We start from the raw sequence: 26,543 nt of genomic DNA, 5'->3' as shown, positions 1-26,543 counted from the left end.
AGCAGGATGGAACATCTCTGCTATGAGACAGGCTGAGAGAGTTGGGGTTGTTCAGCCTGAAGAGGAAAGTCCAGGGAGACCTTATTGAGGCCTTTCAATAAATAAAAGGGGCTCATAAGGACATAGTAAGAGTTTTTACCGGAGCCTGTAATGACAGGATAAGGTGTTAAACTGGAAGAGGGTAGATATAGACTGGATTTAGACTGGAGATGTGGAAGAAATTTTTACAATGAGAGCGATGATGCACTGGCGCAGGTCATCCAGAGTTGTGAAAGATGTCCCTGCTCATGGCAGGAGGGTTGAAATAGATTATATTTGGAAGGTATATATATTAGAGTTGGAAGGTATAATATATTATAGTTCGAAGATCCCTTCCAACCAAACCATTCTATGATTTTATGATACTTTGACCAAAACCTCGGCGCAGAACAAAAGCATGGGCAACTCACTGCAATAAAAGAGATTAATTGAGATTAATCTCATTAATTGAGATTAATGCTGAATGAAAGCAAACAGCACTAGGCATAAACCAAACACTTACCTATCTGCCTGGTCTCCCAAGGATCCTATGAATATGGCGAAAGCATTGACTTGAGTGTTGGTGGTCAAGACCTGTGCGAACCTCGCGGGTGGGATCCCGTAACGCTCCAGGTTTGCGTCACTTAGGACGATAACAAAATACTCGTCCGCCTCCTCCTTGGCGATTTCCCGAATGGCGTGTTCTGTCCCTTCCAAGGTATGGTCTCCACTCATGCAGAACTGGGCGTGGGCATGCATGGTCTGTGTGCACAGCATAACCACGTGGGAACACGTCAGGTGACTTTAGGAACAAGCATTCATTTCAGCTAGCACAGGAGGGAGTCAATATTCAGTGCTGCTGTATTAGGAGATCCATCAGAAATGCATACAGTGCTCCAGATAGAAAAGAAGATGCAGCTTTTTGTACATAATATGTCATATTTTAAGACAGGCAGTACTTCGTAAAAATGCCAGTTGGTCAAACAATCAAAACCCACACAGACTGGGCCTTAGGAAAGGTAAAATACTTTGGTCAGCTGCAGTTTGAGTAAATACATTCCTATGTATTTTAAGAAGAAAACAGGTTCCTAATGCTGCAAACAGTTCCTGCATGCTCCCAATTTGCACTAGACTTCCAAATCCTAGTAGTGTCTTAGTTATTATCAAATATCTGATTCCTGACAGTGGTAGTCACATTTAAAAATGATAAAACATTTTGTTTGAGCTGTTACAAAACAAATACACCATATTCATCAATGAAGCTGTTACCTATGTAGAAGGCCAGGAATTTTAGATGTTACTAAATCAGATTCTTCTAATCAAAGGAGATATTTCAAAAACAGTTTTTGAAGGAAGCTCAGATACATGCTTCCAGCCTATCAAGCTGCCAACCACATAAACCTACAATACGCTTAATTTTTCTTCATCCTACTATTGAAAAATTTTGGTGAATACACTCTGCCATTGTGATTTAGCATGTGTCCAATTTAGCACTGACACATTTTCCCAATGCTACTGTGATGCATTACTTTTCGAAGGTACCACGCTAAATCACTGACCTGGGATCCCTCTGCAGTTTTGAATGAGTCACTTGTGCTCTAATAATACCACATGATTTGGGCAGAGCTATCTATATCACCATATAATCTCTGGAACTTCCCCTGTCCTTTGACAGGAAGTCAAAATGACACATTTAGGGCGTAGAAGTCCAGAATAAGGCATACCCAACTTCTACTATTTTGGCACAATTTGTTTTCTGCCATGTCTCTGTAAGGTCCTGTTACATTTAAGGAAATACACAGATTTTTGCTTTCTTGTCTTTATTTTACTATCCTCATGTTTTGTATTCTGTGACCTGCCTACAATTTTATCTTTGCAGTCATAAAATCTTTAATTAACAGCATCACTTTTACCTTAAGAATCTCTAATCTTTGCTTATTGTTCTTGGGAACTTTGTCACTCCCAACCAAGGCGATGTTGAAGCCATCTCCCGAATGTCCAACGATGTCGTACTACAAGAAAGAAACATCATCAGTCACCTGTTAGTCACAAGTGGCCCTTGGCTCATAATGACATAGGACAGATCAAAGACAATTTGCAATTTTCAACAGAAGACCCCAAGTACTGTTCCCTGTTTCTGTCTATGAGCTGTTTAAGGGAACTACTTGCAATTTCTCACTGACATGAAAAGATAGGAAAGAATTGCCAAATAATGAAATTAAGGAACAGTTCCTTATTTCCATGATCTGTTTTTCACATCATCCCACCAACTGCAGAATGGTGATGTGTAAGATCAAGACCTTGCCCTCTCATATTGTCCACGTATTTCTTTTAAAGCAGCAATTTTCATCCTCTTGAGTCTTACAAACAAGAAGCACATTGTTTGAGAGTAGCCCCTATGTTTGATGAATCTTTTTGGTGACCCCATTCTGCTCTGAAAAAAAAAGTATTACAAATCTCCTTTCTTGAAAATCAGCACTCCTTATTTTTGTGCATAACAGATCAAAGCCATTGCTGAAAGTATGTGGAGAAGTGAATTCCAAGAGCCCCTGTCTGTTTTCAAAGGAGATGGTGTGCACATCATTCTCCTGTGAGATGCTGCAAAACTGACATGTAGAACCACAATAGTTCAAATATCCTGGTGAACAAATAAAGCAATATTGCAAAGGCCTCTGTTTCATGTGAGAGCTTCATTGTTGTTACATGAAAACCAAGACAAGCTGAGTTATGGCAAGGTCCTGACCTGCCCTTTGTGTTGTGGATGTGGCAGCCACCCCGGGGAGAATTCATGAGCAGGACAAAAACAGATTTAAGAGTTGCCTACACCAAGCAAGAGAGCACAGTGTACAGAATCTGAGCCCAGAGAGACCTGAGCTGGCAATTCCTCAACATGAACATGCCTGTATTCCCCCCTGCCTGACAGGGAGCTCTGATGCAGTATTTTACCTTTCTGGTTTTTTTTTTTCAAGTACTGTTACAGGTTCCTGCTGGGTTCACCATCCCTAATTCCCACATAATCATTTGGTAAAAGGCAGGTCTATTCCTCATAGTTTTTCTGTCTTTTCTTTCCTATTGAAAGACACTTTATTTGGTATAAGTCAGGTCCTAGAGAGAGGAGAAATGGCAGTCTTTACAGACAAAGCTCTTTTTGTTTCCGCATCACTAACTTGCTTAAAAATGTATCAAAAGAAAGCTAGAGCAGCTGGAACAACACTTTTAAAGGTGACACCTTGCTCTGTTAAAGAGCAAATGTACCACATACTGCAGATTATTTCACCCAAGGTCAGACCATTTTATGACAGGCCCATGTAAACCAGACCTCCTTCCCCTAGGAAATCTTTATATAATCTAGTCCCCACACAATCCCATTTCTTTCTGCTCTGTTGGCTTTTCCCATTTCTGCTCTCCTCAACTCTTACATGCCTAGTATTTGCTACCAAGCCTCACCTAAAGCTTGCTGTCTGCCACATGCTTTCTCTTCAAAACCTATTTCTTATCTCCAATAATGCTTCAGACTCTCTCTTTATGGATATGAAGACATGGCAAAAGAAAATATACAAATTTTGAGAATAATGTTGGGGTTACATTCAACATACTTCCTAAATAAAACAGGAATATATCCTTTTTAATAAAATCTGAACCACAAACGGGGAATGTGTGCATGAGTTGTGTTTTAAAAATTAGAGACTATTCAAATCAGAGGAACTAAATAAAGCAGAGGTTTAATGGAGCAGAAAATATAAAGTGTTCATGGTTCTTATGCAATGTTACAAAAGCCCACACATCTTCAGGGTAGGCTCTTAATTATGAAACCTTGCACATCCTCTGCTGAGCAGTTTTGCATTCGGGATCACTTTTAAATCACCACATTAACTATGTAAAGCAAAATGCTGCCATTCTCCTGTGTAAAAAGGCTGATCCCTTCATAGAGGGCTCCTTCCTGGCTTCCTGGATGTCTCCCACTGGCTGTCCTTGTGTCAGCTCTGCCATACTGAGTTCATGGGAATAAGCCAAACTTTGCTGTTTGGGAATATCATTGTGGTTCTTGACATAACATCAGTAACAGACCAAGCTTTCATCTCAAACAGTCTGAGTTTAAACTCAGTGTGACAGTCTGTGTAAGGGGAATTGCTGTATCTCCTGATGAAACCTTAGATGTTGACCTTACAGCAGGGCCCCTTCCACATTCTTGCACAAGGCGGGAACAGACAACCTGGTTACAGGCAAGGCGAGGCTGAAATGATCTGAACAAACTATTGCAGCTATGGAAAGGCATCCACCTGGGAACATCATGTCCTGTCTGCTCCCTGCTCAGAGAGCTGCTTATTATTCTTTGTGTGTGCCCATGCATGCACCCGATACGATACGTGTGCTTATCTTTAGCAGATGTTATCAGTTTCCTTGTTTCTTTGCTGACAGCTTACTATGCTATTTGTGATTTAAAAAGGTTTGGTGAGGCAGCAGGGAAGAAGTGGCTATTTGATTCATCCTGACTGCTGCATTCTGGGTCAAGTAGGGCCTCCTGAACAGAGTGAGATCCTGCTGCGCTGGGGAAAAGAGGAGCTGTGGTCAACAGCCCCCATGCGCTGGTCCTCATGGTCCACTGATCCCTCTGGAAGCCAAGTCAAGGACCAGGAGTAGCCAAAATCTAATGAGTGTGAGTTTGGTTTTGGGAAGATCAGCTCCCCAAACTGTGAGGCTGGATGAGTTCACAGCAAGGGAATGTAACTGCACTGACTTGGATTGACTTAAATCAACCTAAGACTGCAGGCTGGGAGACACTCCCTGGGAGGGGGGAGGCTCACAGCAAAGTTTTAGAGGTGACAAAACAGAAATGTTTGCCCAGGGGAATGTATGGAATCTGTCACAATTTAGGAAAACAGAGTTTGGGAGAGGAGCAAAACTGGAGCAAAGAAGCTCACTCTGAAATGGCAAAGAAATAAAATCTCTCCTGCAGGAAATTATTACCTCCTCCTGATCTGTGTTCTAGTAAATGAACCCTTAGTGATTTCGTATTTCCTTGGTGCACTCATTGTAAAGAAAAGCTGCAAACAGCTCCTCAGTCCTGGTCAACTTGCAACCCCAACACATGCAGGCACATGCAGACTTTGTCAAAACCAGTTTCCTTCCTTTACAGTAGCTAAAGACAAGCACAGAAGAAGGGCCTTTGAAAAGCAGGGATCAAATCTAATGCTTTTTCCCCATAAATTCCCTAAGGAGAATTTATGTGGAAGGAGTTACAGTGAGAGAAAACCTGTGATACAATCTTACTTGAAAATTACTTCGGTTTTCTTTTACCAAATTGCAAGCAAAGGCTCTCAGGACAAATCCAGAAGCAAAGTACATTTGCCATAGTGCAGCTTAATTGAAATAATATATTATTGTGGTACACCAGAGCTTGTTTTCCAATAGCCTCAGGTACACTCTGACAAGGACTGCTCTATTCAGGGTACACAACATGTAAACATGCATCTCGAAATAGCATCATTTTGTTGGTTTCTTTCCATAGGAAATGGTTAATGCAATCTCTGTTCCACTGCCACATTTTGCACTGAATGGATGGTTGCTGCTGCCTAAAATGGGTAAAATGGAAGACTTTGTCTTCTGCAGCTGCCATGCCAAAAGGTTTAATTTCTGAAGGCATTTAAAAAGCTGAAAGAAGATGTGTGCTGAATGTAAAAGGCAGTGTGAATTAGACTCTGCTGGAGGGCTAGATCTTTATAAATTCATCTCTTCTTTGGACAACACCGAACATTCTATTTTTCTGAATTTATTTTAAACCTTTTGTTTATTATTTAAAATAAACTATTCTGCCAAACATGCGAACCATTTCTTCTTTTCCTGAATTAGCAATGCTGCCTCCACAGTAAATTTTACAAACACAGAATGCTAAAAGAGGCATATAAAATCTTCAATATCCCTTTAATATAGCTATAAATAACAATTCAGGCTTTTCCTAACAGTTACATAATATGCTATTTACTGAGTCACAATAGTTTTAAGGCTTCATAAAATTGCTGTTGGATAATTTACTGGACATGCCTCCTCAATCTGCCATTATGTGTGCAAATCACAGTAACTGGGAATGATATAAAAACATACAGTTTGTGACAGACATAGTACTACCTCAGACAAAAAAAGAGAACTTCTGTGCATTGTCAAACAACTGGCACCTAAAATGGGATGTTCAGATGATAGGCCTCCTGTTTTCCCCTTGACAAGGAATGATTCACTACCTGCACTTATGGGAAATGGAAGTAGGGAGGATGCCCCCATGAGCATAAAAAGCTGAAAAATACCTGCTGCACTTGTCTGACTTTATAAATGGTAACTTCATTACCTGCTTGGTGCAGTCACATACCCAATACTCAGCTATTCTGTATAAGAAGGCAAGAAGAAACTATTTTCTACCTTCACTCAGTGCTGTTAAGATCATCAGAAAATCAACATCATTCTTGATACCAAGGGGTACCACCCATGAGGAAAGCTCAGCTGGGTAGGATAAAACAGCCATGAAAAAGCCCATCTGATTAATTCAAAACTGTATGTAGCAGAGAAGTAAACCAAGCACCATCAGAAAGGTCATCCTGAGCAAAAGTCAGGAATTGCTTTCCAAAGTCTGCACTGCAGTTAGATAGCTGAAGAGAAGTCTACTATGTAAATCCCCTTTGCTTAACAAGCTAGATGATCCCCTTGGTTCAACACGTTTTACAAGATAACCCTCAAATCTGCAGCATATGTTGTTGTGAGCCGTGCAGATGGAGCTACAACAGGAACAGATAACAGCAGGCATATCTGAAGGGCAAAAAAGTCTATTTTTATAAAAACAGGGAAGAAGAGAATAAGGAAAAGGAAGAAAGAAAAAAAGTGATATATTGCAGATTTTTAATTGAACACTACAGAGTTGTGTGTTCTTCTTTTTCAAATGGTTCCTCTCTTAGAGATGAGAAATGTATGCTACTTTTGCAGACATACCAAACCTTCAGCTTTCTCCTGAGAGAAATCAGCAGCGTCATGCAAAGTGTCAAGAGTTGAACAGAAGAGAGTCAGTGATATTTTGAAAAAATCACTGCCTCTCCTGCTCTCTGAAGCCTGACCCATAGATTTTAAAATCACAGAACTGAAGTGAGTTTGTAATGATCTTAACTAATTCTCCACAGTGTCCTGGCTGCATGTCAAGTTCTACATGTCATTCCTTTAGCATGCACTTGAAGGTTCTGGGTTCTCAACTTCAGAGCTGCACTGGAAATAAGGACAAATGGCTATCTGCCATTGTGTTACATCCTTCTCCAGTGTTATCCCTTTCTAAGCCATCTTCCTCAGATGTGTGAACGAAAAATAATTTATTGCTCAAAATAAGAGCAGAATGAACAGAAAATGGTCAGCATTTCTGTTTTAATCAAGGCTTTATCAGTTTCTTGATTTTTTATCTCTTCCATACTGAGCTATTCTTACTAAGTAACTTGCTTAGTTATTTAGTCATTCCTTGTACAGGGACACTTCCACACCCTTTGCAATCTTTGTTACCCTCTTTTCTTTTTCATCTCTACAAGAACTTTTTTGAGATGGGCGAGCAAAATTGCACACATTACTCCTAAAGTGAATGCACTATGGATACTTGTAGCAACATTATCATGCATTTTCCTTTCTTCTCTCTTCTCCTAGTAATAGTTTAGAACATTCCATTAGCTTTTTTGACAGCTGGTGAGAATGGAGTGTTCAAAGAATCACACAACATAATTACAAGACATCTTTGTTGGGTACCAGTCTATAGCTGGGAGTGAGGACTAACAGAAAGCTGAGACTTTCTCCCTCTGTATTTAAGATCAAAACTATTTTCTTCCACCTGCAGTACTTTACATTGAAAATCACTAAATGTCACCTACCATTTTACTTCCCAGTCACCATTTATGGCTAGGTCCCTATCCTACTGCTCGTAGCTGGATTTCCCTTGTTACTTTCTTAAATAACTTCATATAATTAGCAACTTTTGTCACCTTCTCATCCCCATTAACAGATCACTCGTATATACAGAACAACAGAACAGCATGGGTGCTGGCACAGATCCCACCACAACTCCACCACTAAAAAATGACCACCTAGGCTGATTCTTGTATTTTTAGCAGTATTTTCTTTATCTAAGAGATTTCTCTTTTATCCCCAAAAGCCTCTGCAAGGGACTTTGTCAATTGCTTTTGGATAAGGAGACTCTACCAACCTACCAACCAACCAACCAACCAACCTTGCTTGTCTCGCACACAGATGCCTTACTTCCCTTTACAAAACCATGTTGACTACACCACAGTATATGATATTTATACTTGTGTCCACTACTTTTCTGTGTGGATGATCCTGCATTTTGCCATACTCATATCTGTGTTGCTCAGATATGCCTGATTTACCAAGTTACACAAATCATGCTGCATAATTGCACTGTCACTGTAAATATTTGTCTTTAACTTTTCTATTATCAGTGAGCAGGAGATACATGAACAGCAGAAGCAATAAAGCCCTGATTTCCAATTATTTTCTAAATTACATTTTAGTTCCTATGTGGCTTCTCTGGGCTAAGGTAGAAGCTTATGGTTACAGCATTTTCCTCCAGCAGGATTACATAGCATCACTCTCTATCCAGCATATCTTCATTATGTTTTCAGGAATGTGACTTTGGGAGGAAAACCATAGTTTCAAATTTGTTTGAAATTCTGCAACATACTCCATTTAATAAAGTTTAAGGGCAAGAAAGCATTACTGCCAAAAAAGATTGTAGGACATGCCTTGTTTTCTTAGGAAAAAACTAACGCCTGTCTCCTCTTATATACTTTTCTCTTGAAAAATAGAAGTGTGCATGATTAGGCTTTAGAAGACATTCGAAAAGCACATGCCTGATTTTGTACATGAGACTCTATGGAAGCACAGAAACCTGTAGAATCATGTTGTTGGAGGAACAAGGTGAAGGCCTGTTCTGAATTGATCTGGATTAAATTTCGATTAACTTTCTTTTGGAGATTTTATGTTTTGTTCAGATATATTTTAATTCTTATGTTTGATATGCTCTTCCGCAAAGGTAGTGGACATTTCCATTCTTCCATTAAACACAGTGTATGTCCAGAATTAACTGGAGACTGCCATTTCTATCTTCTTTATGGCTAAAGAAACATGGTCTAGACCTTGTTTAGGCTTACTGAGACAAAAAGAGCATTAAATTTATTTACATTTCATTTGCAGGCTGCCATTAAATAAAACCTAGTATGTTTCACTACAAGAAATTATTTCTTGCTTTCAGTTAACTAAAAGAGGGAAGGGACAAAAAAGTCTGGTCTCTTCCCATGACCAAGTACTGATGTGTGCACTCGGGGCGGACGGAAGGACATTGTATCTCTGCATGTCCTGAAGCTCATATTTACATGTGTTTTGTAGGCTCCAGTGTTTCTTCTCAAAGAAACAGATAAAACCAGAAACAAACCCCAGCAAATCTCACTAAATCAAAGTCTTAGATTGAATACTCCCCTGTTGAAATGTGTAAGGTTTCCTACCCTCTCACTAGTATTATTTTTCAGGTTGCTAGAAATAGATTAATGTCTTTATTTCCTTGTAGGAATGAATAATATTCTTTGGCTAGACTGACTGCTGAAACACTTTTTCCAGTGCTGCACACAGGCTGTGCAATAACCCCAGAGCTCCCAGCCCAGCTGCAATTACCTTGAATTTGTGCTCATAGTTCTCAAAAGCTTCCATGACCATGCAGACGGCCTCCATGGAGCGCTCCAGGCGCCCATCCACGCCGTTGAAGCGGTACATGCTGCCCGAAACATCCACCACCAGGCGCAGGCGCTTGGGCTTCTGCTGGGGGCTCCCCGGCTGCCAGGGAAACACCACAGAACTCAATCCTCAGAAATGGGAAAGCTGAATATCAGTAAAAGTAAAATATTCCAAAAGGAAACCCAAGGCACTTTGCAAATCAATATAATTTTATCCAGTAAACACTGTTTGGTTTTGCTGTTGTAGTTTTTTTTTTCCCAAGAACAAAAAACCCAACTATTTTTCTATTTCAAACCAGTTATTTGACAGATAACTCAGCTCATTACTTCCTCTTACCTTCAATGACTGGAAACAAAATACCTCAAAACATTCCACACATGCTTGTCAGGAAAAAAAATTTCTGTTTCAGTTTTGATTATTAACATTTTATTTCAGTAAAGAAACTCTCAAATTTGGCAGAAAGAGCTCTTTCTGCTCTTTTCTGCCATTTCATAATGGAAATGCTTTTCCTTGGCATGTAGTACTAACAGTGACTGTATATGACTGTAAAAACTTGTCTGCTGAGGTTAATAACATTCCAAAAATGTTTGAAATCTTGTTCTGATTAACTACTAGTTCCATCTTCATTCTAATGCCGAAACCATTCCTTTTTTCTGAAAACAAATTCCATCTGTTCTAACAATTTTTGGCACAGTACATTGAAGGGAGGTGTTTTATTTAGCATGCAATGAGATGTGTCTGGATTTAAGTATGAGGCTATTAAAGATGACCTGACAAAAAAATCCCAGTCACAATATAAACAAATAGCTAAAATGTTCCTTTTACCTGTAAGGGATTTCTGTACTTTGTTTTTTAATAGACTGTGGCATCTCTGCCCTCCCAGAAACAAAGGAAGGCCCATTAAATCCTACATTTTTTCCCTAAATGAATCATTTTTACATAGCCTTAAAACTGATACATTGAGTAAATATATTTTGAAAAAATGAGAATTGATGTTTCAATCACTTTTCCCTTACTGATCTTTCACACAAGCAGTGGCAAATTACATAAATCATTCAAAGCAACCTAAGGACCAAATAGCATAAAAAAATAATACCAGGGATTTATCACATGTGGGTAGCTGACATGCAAAGAGATGCTGTACTCAGCCATTTAACAAGACCAACTTAGTGCACTTAAAAATTGCAATCTGTCATTAAGTATTACTGTTAAATATTATGGACTAGCCCCACTAGTTTGGCCAGGTTTAGTTGGTCTGATTCAAGTGGTTTCACTGTTGCTGACTCACACAGATCTAACTGCAAAGCCTTCTAAGGAATGGCTGAATCAGGTTATAGGACAGTCAACTTTATCATATCTTAATGGCTTTTCCTCACACTTTTTTTTTCTATTATAATTTTTATTCTTGTGAATCCACGTATCTGTGGAAGTTGAAATTATTTTTGTACCATGAATAAGGAACATACATTTGTAAAACACTTTTTTAAACTTCCAAAGGGATCAGCATATTTGTTAACAAAAATTAAGCTAGTGAGAAAATATTTTCCTTTTTTCTATAAAAGCAAACAAAATAAATCTTTTCTTCTAACTGCCTTCTGATCATCAAAATACAAAATAAGAACATAAAAAAACTGTTGTACTGGATCAAAACTTAGCACTGCCTAGATTGGTGTCCCCCTTCTGAGGGTGGCCAACAGGAAATATTTATGCTATAAGACTATAAGAAGAGGTACAGCAAATTTTCCATCCAGTGGTTGCCTCTGTGCCAGGGACATCCCAAGCCAGAGATATTTTTCTGAGTTTCTCATCCAAATAACCTACTCAAACTCCAAAGAGATGCACTGTACAGTCACTATGAAATCAGCAAACTGGTTAAGTTCTTCTCACCTTTCCCTGGCTCTTGTTGGACACTTACTTGTGGCTCAAGTTCTCCACGTCGTTTATATATGGCTTTTTCTCCAGTCAGCCCATCAATGATTTTGGCATCATCCAGCTCTCCAACAGCTTGGTGTCTCAGCCATTGTCTTTCTTTACCCTTGGCCTACAACAGAAAAGATGTGATGTGAGTGTGTGTCAGACAATGTAAGGCCTACTGCACATGACATACACATTCATTTCTTTGTAATGATGTGATAGTTTTGGCCTAAGTCAAAGAAATCCAAAAACGTGTTCGCAGCTGTTCTGGTCTTTTTTCAGTAGTTTCATTTATGGGAGTATAACTGGCAACTGCAAAAATGTTAACCCTTCCTCTTGCAAATATGCTGAAAATGTGTGTGGAAGGCCTGTTCAGATACACATACAACTGAAGGGACACAAAACCTGACCATTTGTTAGGTGTTTTCAATCCACACAGAACAAGAAAAAGCCATTGGGTGACTTAAAAAAACTAAACAGTATCCATTTTATCCACTTTAGGCAATGGTATATGGTTGCTTTTAAAACAGTATTAACAGTATAAACTAATTCCAAATTAAAAAAAACCTACTTTTAAAATTGTGATACTCAAGAGACAGTCCAATAAGCACTTCTTGTGTTTTAGTTGAAAGGACATTGGTTTTCTACAGCCTGACTTGATGAAAATACATTACAATCCATGAACTCAAACATTCATGGAACTCCTGTACACAGAGCATGCAGTTAAGATTGAAGACTCAAGTGCTTTAATATTATAAGCAACATCTTTAAGCATGTTTTCAAAGGTTAGCTTCATCATACATAAGGCACAATAGGTTTATAATACATAAGATCCCGTAAAGACAGCAAAGTCTGTATATATGGGGTTTATGATTTATTTAATTTGTTTAAATCTTTGTGTTAAAATTGCTCATTCTAGTAATAAGCCCAACAAGGAAAGACAATTTTGAATTTGTATACATATAATGCTTTTGCCCTTTCAGCAAATTTCTGGTCAGCAACTGGAGGAAAATCAAATATCCAACAGGACTCAAACTGCCTTAAACATTGACTTTCAGGAATGAAAATCAATTCTTCTCTGATGAGCAGGAAGTCTTATATTACAAATCCTCAGTAAACTGCAGGCCTGGGATTTGAAAGGATGAATCTTTATAGTTCTGTACAAGCAGGTAATGACTTCAGGTTCAGAGAGTCTTTGATTTTGCTTTGGACTAAATGTATGAGGTTTTGTTTCAGTGTGTAGAGAAGGAGTTCTGGACTTCAGACTACTGCCTATAATTACTCAAGATTAATGGACTCCTTGCCCATGAAAATCAGTGGGCAGCAAGACTACAAAGCCACAGAAAAATGTTTTGATTAACAAAATCAAAAGCTTTACAGATGCTTCCTGATGGGAAGGAAAAACAATGTTTCCCAAAAAACATGGAAACCTCAGCCTTTTAGTAAATCACAGAAGGGAAAGTTGAAAAGATTTCTGAGGTTGTGAATTCACCAATTGTGTTCTCTGATACATTTGCATGGTGCTGCAGTCAACTGAGCTTTAAGCCACTCTGGCAGCAGGGCATCCATGAGTTTGTTTGTACCACCAAGTAGGAATTTCTGCAGTCATTAAATATGCCTGGGATGAAAGTTAAATCCCTTCTTCCACAGGATCACTGATCCCTTTGTTGCCTTCAGAGTAGTGTAACATTCACCTGTGAATTCCCAGTGACCTCTATGTGTCCCACCAAAAAAACCCTTTCAGTTTAAAAGAATTTACAATTTTAAGAGAAAACCATCACTAACACACACACACCTTGTTTTGATAATATAATTACATGCCTTTGTCTGTAAATGTCAGAGAAAAATTTGCATATGTGACATTATCACATCTAAATATGTAGCTTGTAATGGTAGAGGATGTATTAAACACTGCCAGTTGTGGTCTGCATTTATTTCTGGGAAAACATTACACAAATGTTCCCTTAGCTGCTGAAATCATGAAAATACTACGGGCAGGGCACAGGGTTTTTCATATTTCCAGCTTTCCAAGCCACGCTTATTATAGGACTGCCACTATTTTACTCTTGCTGCTATAACCAGACTGTTCCTACATGGTCTAAATCAGACAGTGCCCAGCAGGCTCAGTAACTCAGACTCAGGTTTGCCCAGTTTAAATGTAGGGGCCTAAATGGTGCTCAGAAGCTACAGCTGCCCCTAGTTCTCTCTGCAATCATCAATAATGAGAGAAGTACTTGCTGTAAAGCAAGTCACCTTACATTAAAGAAGGTCTTTCTGAGTGACTGACTGACCACAACCTTTTGAATTTGGAGTTCAGAAAGACAAGCTTCAGGGGAGAGAAGAAAGAGCCCATCAGTGACAGGATTTCCTGGACTTCTGGCTTTGCTACTTCTACAGAATATAAACAAAAACTCATTATGTTTTGATAATGTTGTTCAAAGAGCTGACAGAGATCAGCAAGTTACAAAAAGCAAAATGAACAATGAAATTACATTCTCAGACTATGTTTATGTATCACTTTGAAGGATCTGCCTATTCCAAAAATTTCTTTCTGCTGCTACTAACTTTTGGCAAGCCATAGACAACTAGAACCATATCACAGCCTCTTGATTCTAGGGAGGTAAAATTTAATAAAATTAATATATTTTAAACAAACCCACAAAAATAAGAATAAAAAGGCGCATATTAAAGGAAAAATCCAAGTTAAATGAACATGGGCAACATATTTGGATTATGTGAACACAATTTTAAAACAAAGCAAACTCTAACATTTTTAAAAAGCCAAATACATTCTCTACTGAGAAAGTAATTTGGGATTTTCACAAAGTTAAAAACACATAGACAATATGAGTTGCAAATTTTACTGCAAATGAACTTTGTCATTGGTTTCTTATTTGAGATATAAGAAATGACTGACTCATAACAGAAAGAAAACTGTTCTAGTTGAGAACTCAGGTTGTACACAGGACTATACAGAAAATAATGGGAGACAGATGCACAGCTCTTCTTGAGGGCTGGATAATTACCATGCTGAAGAATTCAACAACTTTTTTTCCCTCTCAAAAAACTCACATGAAATGTGTTTGTACTCAGCTTCCTCATTAACAAAACGCATTTTGCAACTGATTAACTCCTATTATAATTTATCTTCATTTTTCTAGGTCATCTTCTAATAAAATCCTTACCAAAATCTATATAAAATTTATAAAGTTAAAAATTTTCTTTCACTATTGCTCTTATTCTTTGCCTAGCTTTTTCAAATTCAGTAATTTGTTTTATTCATAATAAATTACTTTTCCTAACTTTGTGGTTAGCTGTTACAGGTTTTGGCAGGAAGTTAGCAGTCTCATAAAACATTGCAGCTTATAAGACTTCGCCTTGATATTAAAATGACCTTTTTGAAAAAAGCAAGAGGTTATGCCTCCTTATATTAAAATATGTTATTTTTTTATTATGACTAACATGACCCCTGAATATAAGAATTTTGACTCCAAGGGACAGATAAGACAGACTCAAAAAAATGTTTTAAACTGGAGATTCACTTATTGACTTCATACCCAGAGTGTGCTTCCAATAGCATGTGTGCCAAAAACCTGCCTAGATATAAATGTTGTAGACAAAACTGAGATTTACATCCAATTCTTTTCCAACAGAGACCTGTCTTTATAAGCCAAAAGTCTGTGTCCTGAACTGAAACCCATACTAAGTGCATGAATTACCTAATTATGCCCAACTTAAATGTTCATTACAGGAGGAGTTCTCTGAATTGGTACGTTCATAATAAAACTGGCTAATGGTTCTTTGTGTATATATGTGATTATAGTAATGCTGTTGTAGCTACAAAGGTTTAAAGGTAAAAATAAGGCAAAGAAATATAACCCTTCTTACTTGCAATACCAGGGCACTGGATACTGGATTTCTTTGTCCAGGAGGAGGCTGTTTATCATACAGACTGATTTCTTTCTGTATTTCAGTTTTATTGTTAAGACACAGCACAGTGACTAATAAACTAAGGTATACATACAATAGTGGTTAGTAGCCCTCAATAGAAATAATCAAATATGTCTTATAAGGAGTAATTAACTTTTTCTTTAATTTTCACTGAAGATTAGCAGATGCCTCCTAGAAACAATGCACTTACAATTTTATTTACCCTGTATATGAACATTAGTATAAAAAAAAATCAGAACAACCACCACGCCAGTTACCAAAAGAAAGGCAAACTGGTGGTTTTGGTGAGTCTCCACTTAGGAGATTTAGGCTATGCCTATTTCTATTACCAAGAGTTAAAAAAACCTAAGAAAAACTCATGTTTTCAGCTGCATATGTACTAAAGCTCCTACCTGGAGTGGGTGCCTCTTTTAATATCTATAGCATTTGCACTTCACAGCTAAAAAATACTCTTGGACTGGAGGTAAAGACAAAGACTGGGCTCTACATACCTTTACAAATTCTTTTCATAGGGTGTAATAGTATTTTCTGTCACAAAACTGTGCTCCTGAGTAAGTACTCTCTGTAAGGTGTGGGATGGGAATAAGGGAACATTAGAGAACAGTAGAGATGAGCACTGAGATTCACATGTAGGCTGCCTTTTAAAACAGAAATATGAAACTGTTCTTCCTAACTGATTATAACCTGAACTTGCTTTTAGTCTTCAAAGGTATGACTACCAGATGTTAACAGGATATTAGCAGGATAGTATTTGGGGCCTAATGCAATGACCTCCCTGTGTTCCTTTATCAGAGAATTGAAGATTACCTGCAGATTGTCCAAGATGATGCGGAGTGACTGAACTTGACGTCGGACTGCTCCAGAGAACCTTTCGTAAGTTGATGCATCATATTCACTCATCTGGATCTCTTTCAATCTAAAGGAAAGAACAAGGAGCTAAGAACAGTTTAGGGAACATGCATATCTTCCATTTACTTACTAAACTAAAAGTTTATTTACTTGGTAACAGAGAAATTTAGACTGCAACAAGCACACAGAAGAGATGAATCAGAGAATCAGAGAAGTGGCAGCTGCTCTTGTGAATTTTTGATAAGGCAGATGTTCACCAATGTCTACAAGGACTCTATCACATTACAACCAATTTAAGTTAATAATATATCACTCTCTCCTAATATGCTTTAAAGAAGTAAATCAGAGGTTCTGAAAAATGTGATCAAATTTGAAAGGTTTTGTTGGCTCAGGTGTTGCTATCTGTACATAAAAGGATCACGAGTTCATTACTTCACTGTTGGAGTATTTTAAACATATCCTGATTCCGGCTTCAACACAAAGGTTAAGGAAAATACTATAAAATCTGTCCTTGAAGACCTAAAAATAGTAACTGTTTCAAATACTTATCTTAAAAATAGTAACTGTTTCAAATACTTATCTTTGTGCTTCATTAAATGAAGAAACCTTGAAACAAAGAAGTTTTAAATGAACATTAACAAAAACGTGCTCCCCCCATAGAAAATGAGTCATGCACTATCCTGTCCAGAGGCGCATAGCAGAGAGCACACCTGCACCATGAAAACAGATACATGCTTTTTTTATAAGCAAAGATGTGTCCATTTCAAGTTCTGTACCACTTTTTGAACAGCACAGCTTAGCAGAACAGGTGAAATTCACCATTGGAATGTAATTACGGAGGTCCAGCAGTGAAGAATGAGCTAGGGAACAGCAGATATGCTGGGAGTGCTCACTGTTCAGTACTTGCCATGACCCAAAAACACTCAGAGAGGCAGCAGTCATGTACCTGCCCACCCCACCCACAGCATGTGGCTGGGTTCAGTCCTGAGCTAAAACATATTGGCCTCTCTGTGCCCAGCCCATTTCAAACAAGCACTTCATAACAGCATAATCTCACTCAACAGTGTTTAAAAAACACAGTGTTTTTCACTGAACTATAAATGGATAGTAAAGTATGTACAGGCTAATTTTATTTTTAATGGCAAATTTTTATAACACAATCACAAGTTAATTGCCTGGATCATGAAGTATACCTGAGAATTGCTGTTTAGACCAACCCTTTGAAGATAATATTAAAATCAAACATCAATTTTTTGTTGTCTTTATTATGATGTCTTTTCTATTTGACGTTTTGCATACACATAGTCACTATAGGCAACTCTTATTCATTAGAGGCAGGAAAAAGTAACTTTCAGTGCTGCACATTTAATTTCATGAATCCTGCCAACAGAGTTCAGTACCATCAGATCTATAAAAGACACCAAGAAGCTCACACGCCCTTTTACTTTGTTGCACTCTACATATATCCAAAGTGAAAGATAGTTCAAAAAAATACAATGAAAAATACTGCATCTATTCCAGAATAGTTAATTTCATTTTTGTCAAATAGGGCAATTTAAGATATTTACCACTAGAAATATTATCTAGCCAGGAAAGCATCAGTAACTTTTATATGAAATTTCTTCTCTCCAGATAATCCTGTATAAACAAAGCAGTGAAATCTGCAGTTTCCTTTTTCTTTTTTTTTTCTGTCAGCCTGAGGACTACAACCTCCCTATTTTTATCTGTTAGTTCCCACAACTATAAAAGTGATACAGAATAATGATCCAATTCAAATGCGGTTTCATAATAGGCTACATTTGCAGCTGGTACACACCAGCCCACTTGGGTTTTGCAGGACAGGAATTGTTACCTCATGTACAGCTACCCAGATTTTACAGGGCATAGCTGTATTGTTCCCACAGCATGAAGCAGTAGCCAGGAATTTCCCCTTTTCTCTGTTTTAGTAAATCACCACATAGGCAGTAGAAACTCATCAAAGCTTGCCAGGTGGACATATGCACAGACAGATGTACAGCATCCAAGACCATACATATCCATAGTTTCTATTATGAAGCAGCTCAGAAGCAATTTTGAAGAGGGGGGATGCTTTTTTTAATATAACATACTAGAGATTGACTTGAGAGTTCAGTTGGTGGAAGAAATATGAATCTCTGTGCATATTCTGGGAAAGAGTAACTGGTAATCACACATTACACTCATGCTGAGAAGACCTGTTGTTTGTGTTAATTAGCTGCTGAAACTTAATAGTTCAAATTAGAGAATCACAGAATATTCTGAGGTGGAAGTGACCCACAAGGATCATCAAGTCCAATTCTTAGGTGAATGGCCCATACAGGGATCAAACCCACAATATTTTTAGCACCATGCTCTAACCATCTGGCTATAAAGCTTTCAAACAGAAGCAATTTGCTTGAAGTGGTCCATTTTGAAAGACACTTATTAAGTGATTAATTCCTAACAACATACAATCTGGATTCATCATAATTCAAAGAAATTTTCATATAATCTATTTCTTTTAAAAAAGATAAATATTTACCTCCATCTCCTTCTCCATCTAGCTATGTTGTACTTTACCATATCATACAGTCATTTTAACACTGTGGCTTAATTCAATAAAACATTCCATATATCTTGCCCAGAACAGCTAAAGAACATGTGCTAGTAATCTCTTTAAGTGATAATGAACAGGGTAAGGGAGCTGACACATGCAGGTAAGAAAGAAAATTCTTTTTAGCTATCTCTTTCAAATTCTTCTGGGAAACAGAAAAGCAAAGAAAGGCTTTCACATTACCTCTGTTTAAAGGCCTTTTCAGCCATTTCTCTAGCAGCTCTCTTAACTTCCTCAGGAACAGCATCCTTTTCAGCTTGGGACACTTGGTAAACCCTGTGGCCAGCATCCAGTCGATATGGCCCACCTTTGCCACCTAACCCAGCAGTGTCTCTCCCACCTAAGATGGTTGAGATAAAAAACCATTAGGAATATACACTCGGCTTTAAAAAAATAAAAACAAATTTTCTTTAAAGCTTCCATTGTCATCTACACATTTTCCAAAAATGTTAACAACCCCCAGCTGAAATATTTATTGTCAAAGGTTTTCAAAACCTAACAGCTATCATGGTAAACAAGAACTCCCATAGAATACTTGTGTTTATAGCTCCTTGAGACTTGATTCATAATGGTTTTCACACTGTACAAAGGGGAACCACAGAACATATAAATTTTGAAGATCTCTTCAAAGCTCCTGGTCCCAGACTCTGTCTTCTCCCTAGAATTTGTTGGTTTAGACTGCTTCCAAATAACATTATCTTGTGACCACTATAATGACTTATTAGAATTAGCAGGTACTTTGCCTGTTCTGTGTACCTCTTGCCTACACTATCTGAATTTTTGCAGCTACAGGGACATTTAAGATAATGACTCAGCCTAGTTGCTGTGATTGCAAGCTTCTTGTTATCGGTATGGCCAGTAAAAGGAAACAAAAAAAATATAATTGAAGAAGAGATCTGCTACATACAGTTTAACTTAGACATTGCACATACTTCTTTTACTGGCAATAAAGCAACCCTGTACTGGGTAAAATAGATCAGAGGACAGCTTTGTATAAAACCATTTTTGACTAGTACAGCATCTCCCTTAGATATCTGTCAATGATGAATTAAAACAAACAAACAAACAAACAAAAACAATGAAAAACCTGTTCCACCAGCCCACATATTTCCACCAACATGTGGCATGTTGGCTGGATCCACTTTTCCATGTTTGGGGGAGCTGACATCCAAACCACTTTCCCTCTGAATGGTTATCTGTAAAAGAGAGAGATGTAAGTATCTCTTATAGTAAAGACAATACCCTAACAACCTAATAATAACTATTAGGTGTGCTGAGCAGCTGTAGGACCAGCATAAGTTCAATAAATGCAGTAAATGCAATAAATGCATTCCACCTCAGAACAGAGCAGAGTAAAACAGGGCTCCTGAGTGGCACATTAGACTCACACCTGAACCAAGGCTCCTGCCACATCTGAACCCCTCTGCATTCTGTACATATCCACACCAGAAATTGCTTCCTGATAAGTGCCCAACATAACTCAAAATCCCCCTATAGACAGAATCACCTGCAGTTCAAACACTTCTCAGAGTATTGTATATCCACAGCACTGCACATCCATTTACACATTCCATGTGCACCCAACTGCAGCCGCACATTCCCTATAGATGGGCAGACTGATGTTCCTTTCATGAACAGTGACTAAAGAGATGAGAATGGCCTGCAAATGGCCAGTTCAAAGGACAGGCTCGTGGAATTCTCAACCCTGCTGCCTGGACCCCAGAAGTGCTGCCATGTTGGGTTTCCCAGACCTGTCCACTGACTCACGGCACAGCTGGATGCCAACAGCTGCCAGATGTTCAGTCACTTAAGGCTGGGGCTGGACTTAAGTGGGTGACTGAAGGCAAAAGTACTCCTTCCCATTAGGAACTCTGAGTCATGTAGTAAATCAGTGAATCATGTATGAATTGCCCCTTAGTAATCTTCTGTAATTTAGTGCCACATTATATTTTTTTAATGAAACCCAGTGACTGAGATAGAAAAGTAGTATCTCTAACCACTTAAAATTAACTTCTTATCTACCATAATACATTTAATTCTCCAATGAATTTAGATGTCCCAATAACTATGATTTAATGCCTTCTCAGAAGTTCACTGCCATTATCAGGGTTTTCACTGTAGAGCAGTGAGTTCACTGTCTTGTAGACTCAACTTCATGCTGACATGAATTCCACACATGTTTTTGAACTGAAAACATGTGCTCTAACAACACTGTCCTGGCAGCTATTCAAAACATCATTTTCTTTCCCTTTACAGAATTTATATCAATTCAAAGAGGTACAATACATCCTCTGTGAACCATGTCATTAGTGTAAAATCAAGATCTAATCTGCTAAATTACATCCATTTAACATTTGTATAGGGAGAAACATGTAACCACAACAGCATGCTACCCTTAGGGTTATATACTTTTTTTGGTTTAAGAGATTTCCTCTAAAATAAACTGCTCCTTTTTTTTTTTTTTTTTTTTTTTGCATCACTGGTAGATTTAAAAACTATCAAAAACACTGGTTAACAGAAATTGCTTAATTTAGTTTAAAACAAAATTATAAACACAAAATGATAGTTTCAGCCTCATGAAACAAACTATTATTCTATAATGAGAAACATGAAATTAGGCAAAAATTTTACATGTTCATGCTTATGTATTTTTAATAGAAAAATATTTCTTCCTCATAAGAAAGCTCTATGAAACAAACCTAACTATAACCAGTGATGCAAATGTCATATTCTATTTTTGTCAAGTTTTTCCACTGAAAAATTCCACTAAACATTTTGAAATACAAGCACTGTTTAAATCTTCAGTGAAAAAGTCTGCAGACAAAAGAGCTTTGGTGCTCACAAAACGTTCTGAAGTGTAAGTTGTTCACAAATAGTGGTTCTAATACACATGCACTAGAAAAGTTTCTAGTATAAACTTATTTTACAACAATATTGATCTGATTAAATCTGATTAAAGCAAGTATTTGTAACTTTGAAATGGCACGTGGTTAATAGAAAGTCTTCAATCTTATAATGACTTTTTTGCTTTCTCTTCTTGAAAAGACACCAAACATCCAACATTTTATTTCTGTTAAAACTTTGAGAAAAATTGGTTGAGAAAGAAGAAAAGAAACAAAGGTCACAATCAACCCTAGCTTCAGAATGTGAGTTGTTTGCTGTTTTTCTTTTCATGTATAGTTAATAGCTGAATGGATAAAATAATTGAAAATTCAATGATACTGGAGTGGAACACCACCAGCAGATGTGTAATTGTCATGCCAGTGAATTGCAGTACTTTCATCTACTCTTCTTTTAAGTATCACCTATGCAGACAAAAGGTAGTAGAATTTTGCTAACTCTGAATACTTTAACAGCCAATTTCTATTAGCACTGGTTTGATGGGGTAATTATTTTTCAAATTTACCACATACTTAGAAACTGCATTATATTAGCACACCGCAGAATCCTCTGAAGAGAATCTTCTGGATATACCTCCCTGTTTTTTGTGTGAGCTCTTAGATAATTCCCTCACTGACTTGTCAGACTTTTCCCTTTCCCATTCCCATATCTGTGGAAGGCAATTTTACAAGTTACAGGGTAATTTTACAGCCAACAAATTGTCTCTACTCTGAAAGCACCTCTATAAACTAAAAGTTAGACTATCAAATACCTATATTAGAACTGAAGATGTATTTTACAAATAAATAAACAGTAAATCAATGAGCCATGACATGAAATCAGAGGGAGGATCAGGAAAAAAACTGATGAGAAAAACTTTCAGATAATGATAAATTCTTCAGCATGATGAATATAAAGAGATGGAAGAGCCATAGGTAAGTCACGCCTCTGAGGACTGGAGGAATTCTTGACATTAGAAACTATTGGAAAGGTAGATTTAAGGGGCAGAATCCAAAACTGGATGGATTAGGAACCTGAGAAACTGAAGAACACTCAGCAGGAAATACCTAGTTTGTCTAGAGTGAGAAGGAAGACAAGAAAAACAAGTATTAAAAGCAGAGAAAGGACTCAAGCAAACCTAAAATCCACACTAGCTTTGCCAAGCTTGTCTCACTGTAATTTCTACAATGAGTTTTCTATTACTGTTATGATGGGTATTTTTCAAATATATAAATTACTTCCTTGCTTAAAAGCTGACCTGCCCCCTCCTGAATATTTTCCATTTGAATCTAATTGCAAGACTTCTAGGAACTTTTTTCCTTTCAAAAAGTTTTGATTAATCACCCCTTCTTGAGAGAAGTATGTGCTCTTCCTAGCTGTACACGCACTGAAAGGCACTATTCATTACTGCACTATTGTGCAGATTCCATACTGCCTGGTGTGCATATTATGGCTTTGTGAAACAACACACAAATTCAGCCTTGCAGCCTTGAGCTGTGAGGCACAGGTCAGAGAAAAATAGCTGGAAAAACTGAATTTTTTCCCTCTGAAAGTTCCTTTTGATTTCCAAAAAACCCACTATTTCCAAAACATTCAAGGCACACATATTTCAATTGTAAATTAACTCAACTTGTTTATATATATTGGTGATTCACAATCAGAGTGTGAAAGCACTTTTCCACTCCCTGTTTGGGAAGGTTTTTTTTTTCAAAGTCTTCATCACACAAGTAGCACAACTACCATCCTCTCCTGGAATACACAATTCTTATTTTATTCTCTGTAGAGTCCTAATTGTCAGTAATCCTCAATGATCTTAGTCTCTGGTTTCAAATACTTTTGTTCTCTCAGTTTCTTTCTATATTCTCAGGCACTTATAGCAATAGGTAATGAGTACCTTCATAACAACTTTGTGATGCAGGCTCTGTAGGTCTTTCAAATTCAATGAAACAAACAAAAATTTTGAGTGAGAGAATATGAACAGTTCAGGTCAGAAGGATGCCAAAGGAATGTGCTTTTCTTAAGAGGCAATGGCATGAAAGGCTTAAGAAAAAGGAAGATTAAGAAACAACAACAAACACCATGACTTGTTAATGCTTTGACTTAATTTTCTGGTCTGGCCTCTTACACATCCATTAACTCCTGGCAGTAAGGGTAGCCAGGCAGGAATAGAACTAAACACTGATTTTACTTTCAGTGAGAGATACATGGCATCTGTACAACTTTCTCTAGATCAGTTCCTTCTGAAAAATATGAATGTGTGACAAAATGCTTTTACATGGCTACACTTTCTCCCCTCTCCCTTTTTTTCCCCCTGACAACCCTGGGATTCTAAGAGCAAACTGCAGAGGGAAAACTGATACAAACATATTCAGTTTAGAAAGTAAGTGATCTTACCATCCTTCATGAAGAAGATAAAGAGGCTGAAAGAAGTCTGTTACATGACTTACCGCACTCAACGCCAGAGTGAAACCAGGTGTTTCACATCTGTGCCATACTTATGCCAAACAGCCATTAAACACATACCAATCTGTAATAGTGGCCACTGCAAAGATGAGTCAAAGGCTGGTAGTTTTGTCTAGACTTCAGCTGGTCAGACAAACTATGGCATACTGCGTACTAAACAAATCTGAACTATTTTGGAAGTGGATCTCGAACCACATTCATGCCAGTTAAGTGAATGTGGGATTGAGTTCTATTGAATTCTGATGTGAAATCATCTAATTTAATAACACTAACCCCTGGAGAGTAAGGAAGCACTGGCATACTTTTGACACTTTCACAATCCCTCAGTAAGAGACAGAGACTGTATTGAGGATCACACAGCTGACCCAGATACACTGTGCATTGCCACTACTACAGGACACTGTCACAGCTATGGGAAGAAAAGAGCTTACATGACCCGTTAGAAAATAACCCACAATAAAAGCATGGGAATTATGAAGATGGATGCTGTACTCTATTATTAAAATTATTGATGCCTCACACACCCCCATATTTCATTCTAACATATGAGTTGTTTTCACAATACAGTACTTCCCTTTTGATTTCAGAATTCATTTGCTTCTAATGCATTGCAAAAAAATCTCTCTGGCTCTCTGAGTAAAACTGACCAAAAGCATTATCAAATTTAGCTTCAGCTGATTTTGTGCAGGTGACCTTAATGACATTTTAGTATCCAGTAATCTTAATTGTACATTGCAGCAAAACTGAGAAGAAAAAAAAAATAAAAAGAAGATTAATAATTTAAAGAGAGTCCCAAGCAGCACAATGTGCACTTCTGTATCCTAGCAAGTACTATTCAAAGTACATCTGCATTGAATGTATATTAATAGCTCTATTATTAACATGTTTATAATAGTATCCAGTGTAATGAGTAAAAGACCTTTATCAAAGTCAACTGAATGAACATTTCAGAAGATCTATTATTCAGTCATTCATGTTTCAGATTATTAACAACATTCTGCCAAGTATGTTAAGTTATACATCAGCTCCTTATCCTTCAAGTCTGTTACCACTAACTTAAGACTAAGATTCCTCAAGTTGTATTTATTGTGGAGACAGGGAAAGAGAGGGAATTTCATCTTCTCCTGTCTTGTCCCACTTGAAATTTTATTTATTCCTGGCAGGCTTATGTAAGAGATGAGCCAACAGCTTTCACTGTCCAAACCTCCATTACAGTTGTGTAAAAAGCTGGCTCTCTAAAAAAAGGGACAGAACATGTACTCAGACTTAACTGCTGGCAGATGGAGAACTCGTGGTTACAGGTTAGGAAATATCTTTTAGAATTTGTAAGCAGAAGTCAGACAAGCTTGAAAATATTTCTAGCTTTGAATAGAAAAGTAATCAATGAGTGACAGCTTCCAGTAAAATGTGAAGGGCTTTTTCCTTAATACTGACTGGCATGTAGATAATTTTTTTGTTGTAGATATTCCTGCCATCCTGCCCTGTAACTGACACTGCAACACTGCAAATTGGCTGGAGAGTGGATGGTCTTTTAATACAGCAGCTTACATTTGTATCCTGACAGGGTTAACTTCATTAAAATTCCTGAAGAGTGCAGGAGGTGTCAGTGCCTCCCATTCAGGACTGCTTGCCAGAAAGCTCCTTTGTGGGGCTCACAGCAACAAAAGCAAATTTCTGCCTCAGGAATGGCAAAGAAACTCTGGTTTCTGATGGGGGCGAGCTGCCTCACATACAGGGGAACAGACCTTTCACCTCTTAGTTTTAATTATCTCTGGCCCTGACAGGCTGAACTCATATCTATCCTCTCACACAAAACACAGTGCTTATTTTAATACTCCAGGTACAAAAAGGTGGAAAAACCAGAAAAAACCACTTCGATTCCAGGCTAACATCCTGCAGTGTAAGGAGATGAAATTTTTACTTTAAAAATAGTCTGTATTTCCATTCTTCCAACCTCCCCAAACCAAGTATTTCTTATCCTTTTGGGAATGTTTAAGCAGAGCTGGGCATTCCTTACAGGCTTTTACATCTTCATAATAGAAATAAATGGAATTCCTCCTTGTTGCATGTGGTGACAAGGAATCAACCTCTCTAC

At 37.7% G+C, this 26,543-nt stretch overlaps 1 protein-coding gene across 2 annotated transcripts in view; it reads right to left on the bottom strand.

The window, feature by feature from the left end:
- VWA8 (von Willebrand factor A domain containing 8) overlaps positions 1 to 26,543 on the bottom strand; it is a 182,609-nt gene that overhangs the window by 3,723 nt on the left and 152,343 nt on the right. For both annotated transcript variants that reach the window (XM_058824855.1, XM_058824856.1), the window contains exons 38-44: positions 20,193 to 20,301; positions 19,289 to 19,445; positions 16,453 to 16,561; positions 11,696 to 11,821; positions 9,721 to 9,879; positions 1,932 to 2,030; positions 542 to 780 (exon numbers count right to left, since the gene is read on the bottom strand). In XM_058824855.1, coding sequence (XP_058680838.1) covers positions 542 to 780; positions 1,932 to 2,030; positions 9,721 to 9,879; positions 11,696 to 11,821; positions 16,453 to 16,561; positions 19,289 to 19,445; positions 20,193 to 20,301 — 998 coding nt within the window. The remainder of the gene's footprint in view (positions 1 to 541; positions 781 to 1,931; positions 2,031 to 9,720; positions 9,880 to 11,695; positions 11,822 to 16,452; positions 16,562 to 19,288; positions 19,446 to 20,192; positions 20,302 to 26,543) is intronic.

The sequence above is a fragment of the Ammospiza caudacuta genome, chromosome 2, assembly GCF_027887145.1.
Source record: "Ammospiza caudacuta isolate bAmmCau1 chromosome 2, bAmmCau1.pri, whole genome shotgun sequence".
Classification (NCBI taxonomy): Eukaryota; Metazoa; Chordata; class Aves; order Passeriformes; family Passerellidae; genus Ammospiza; species Ammospiza caudacuta.
Note: the sequence above shows the minus strand (reverse complement) of the source record. Positions and strands in the feature narration are given on the sequence as shown.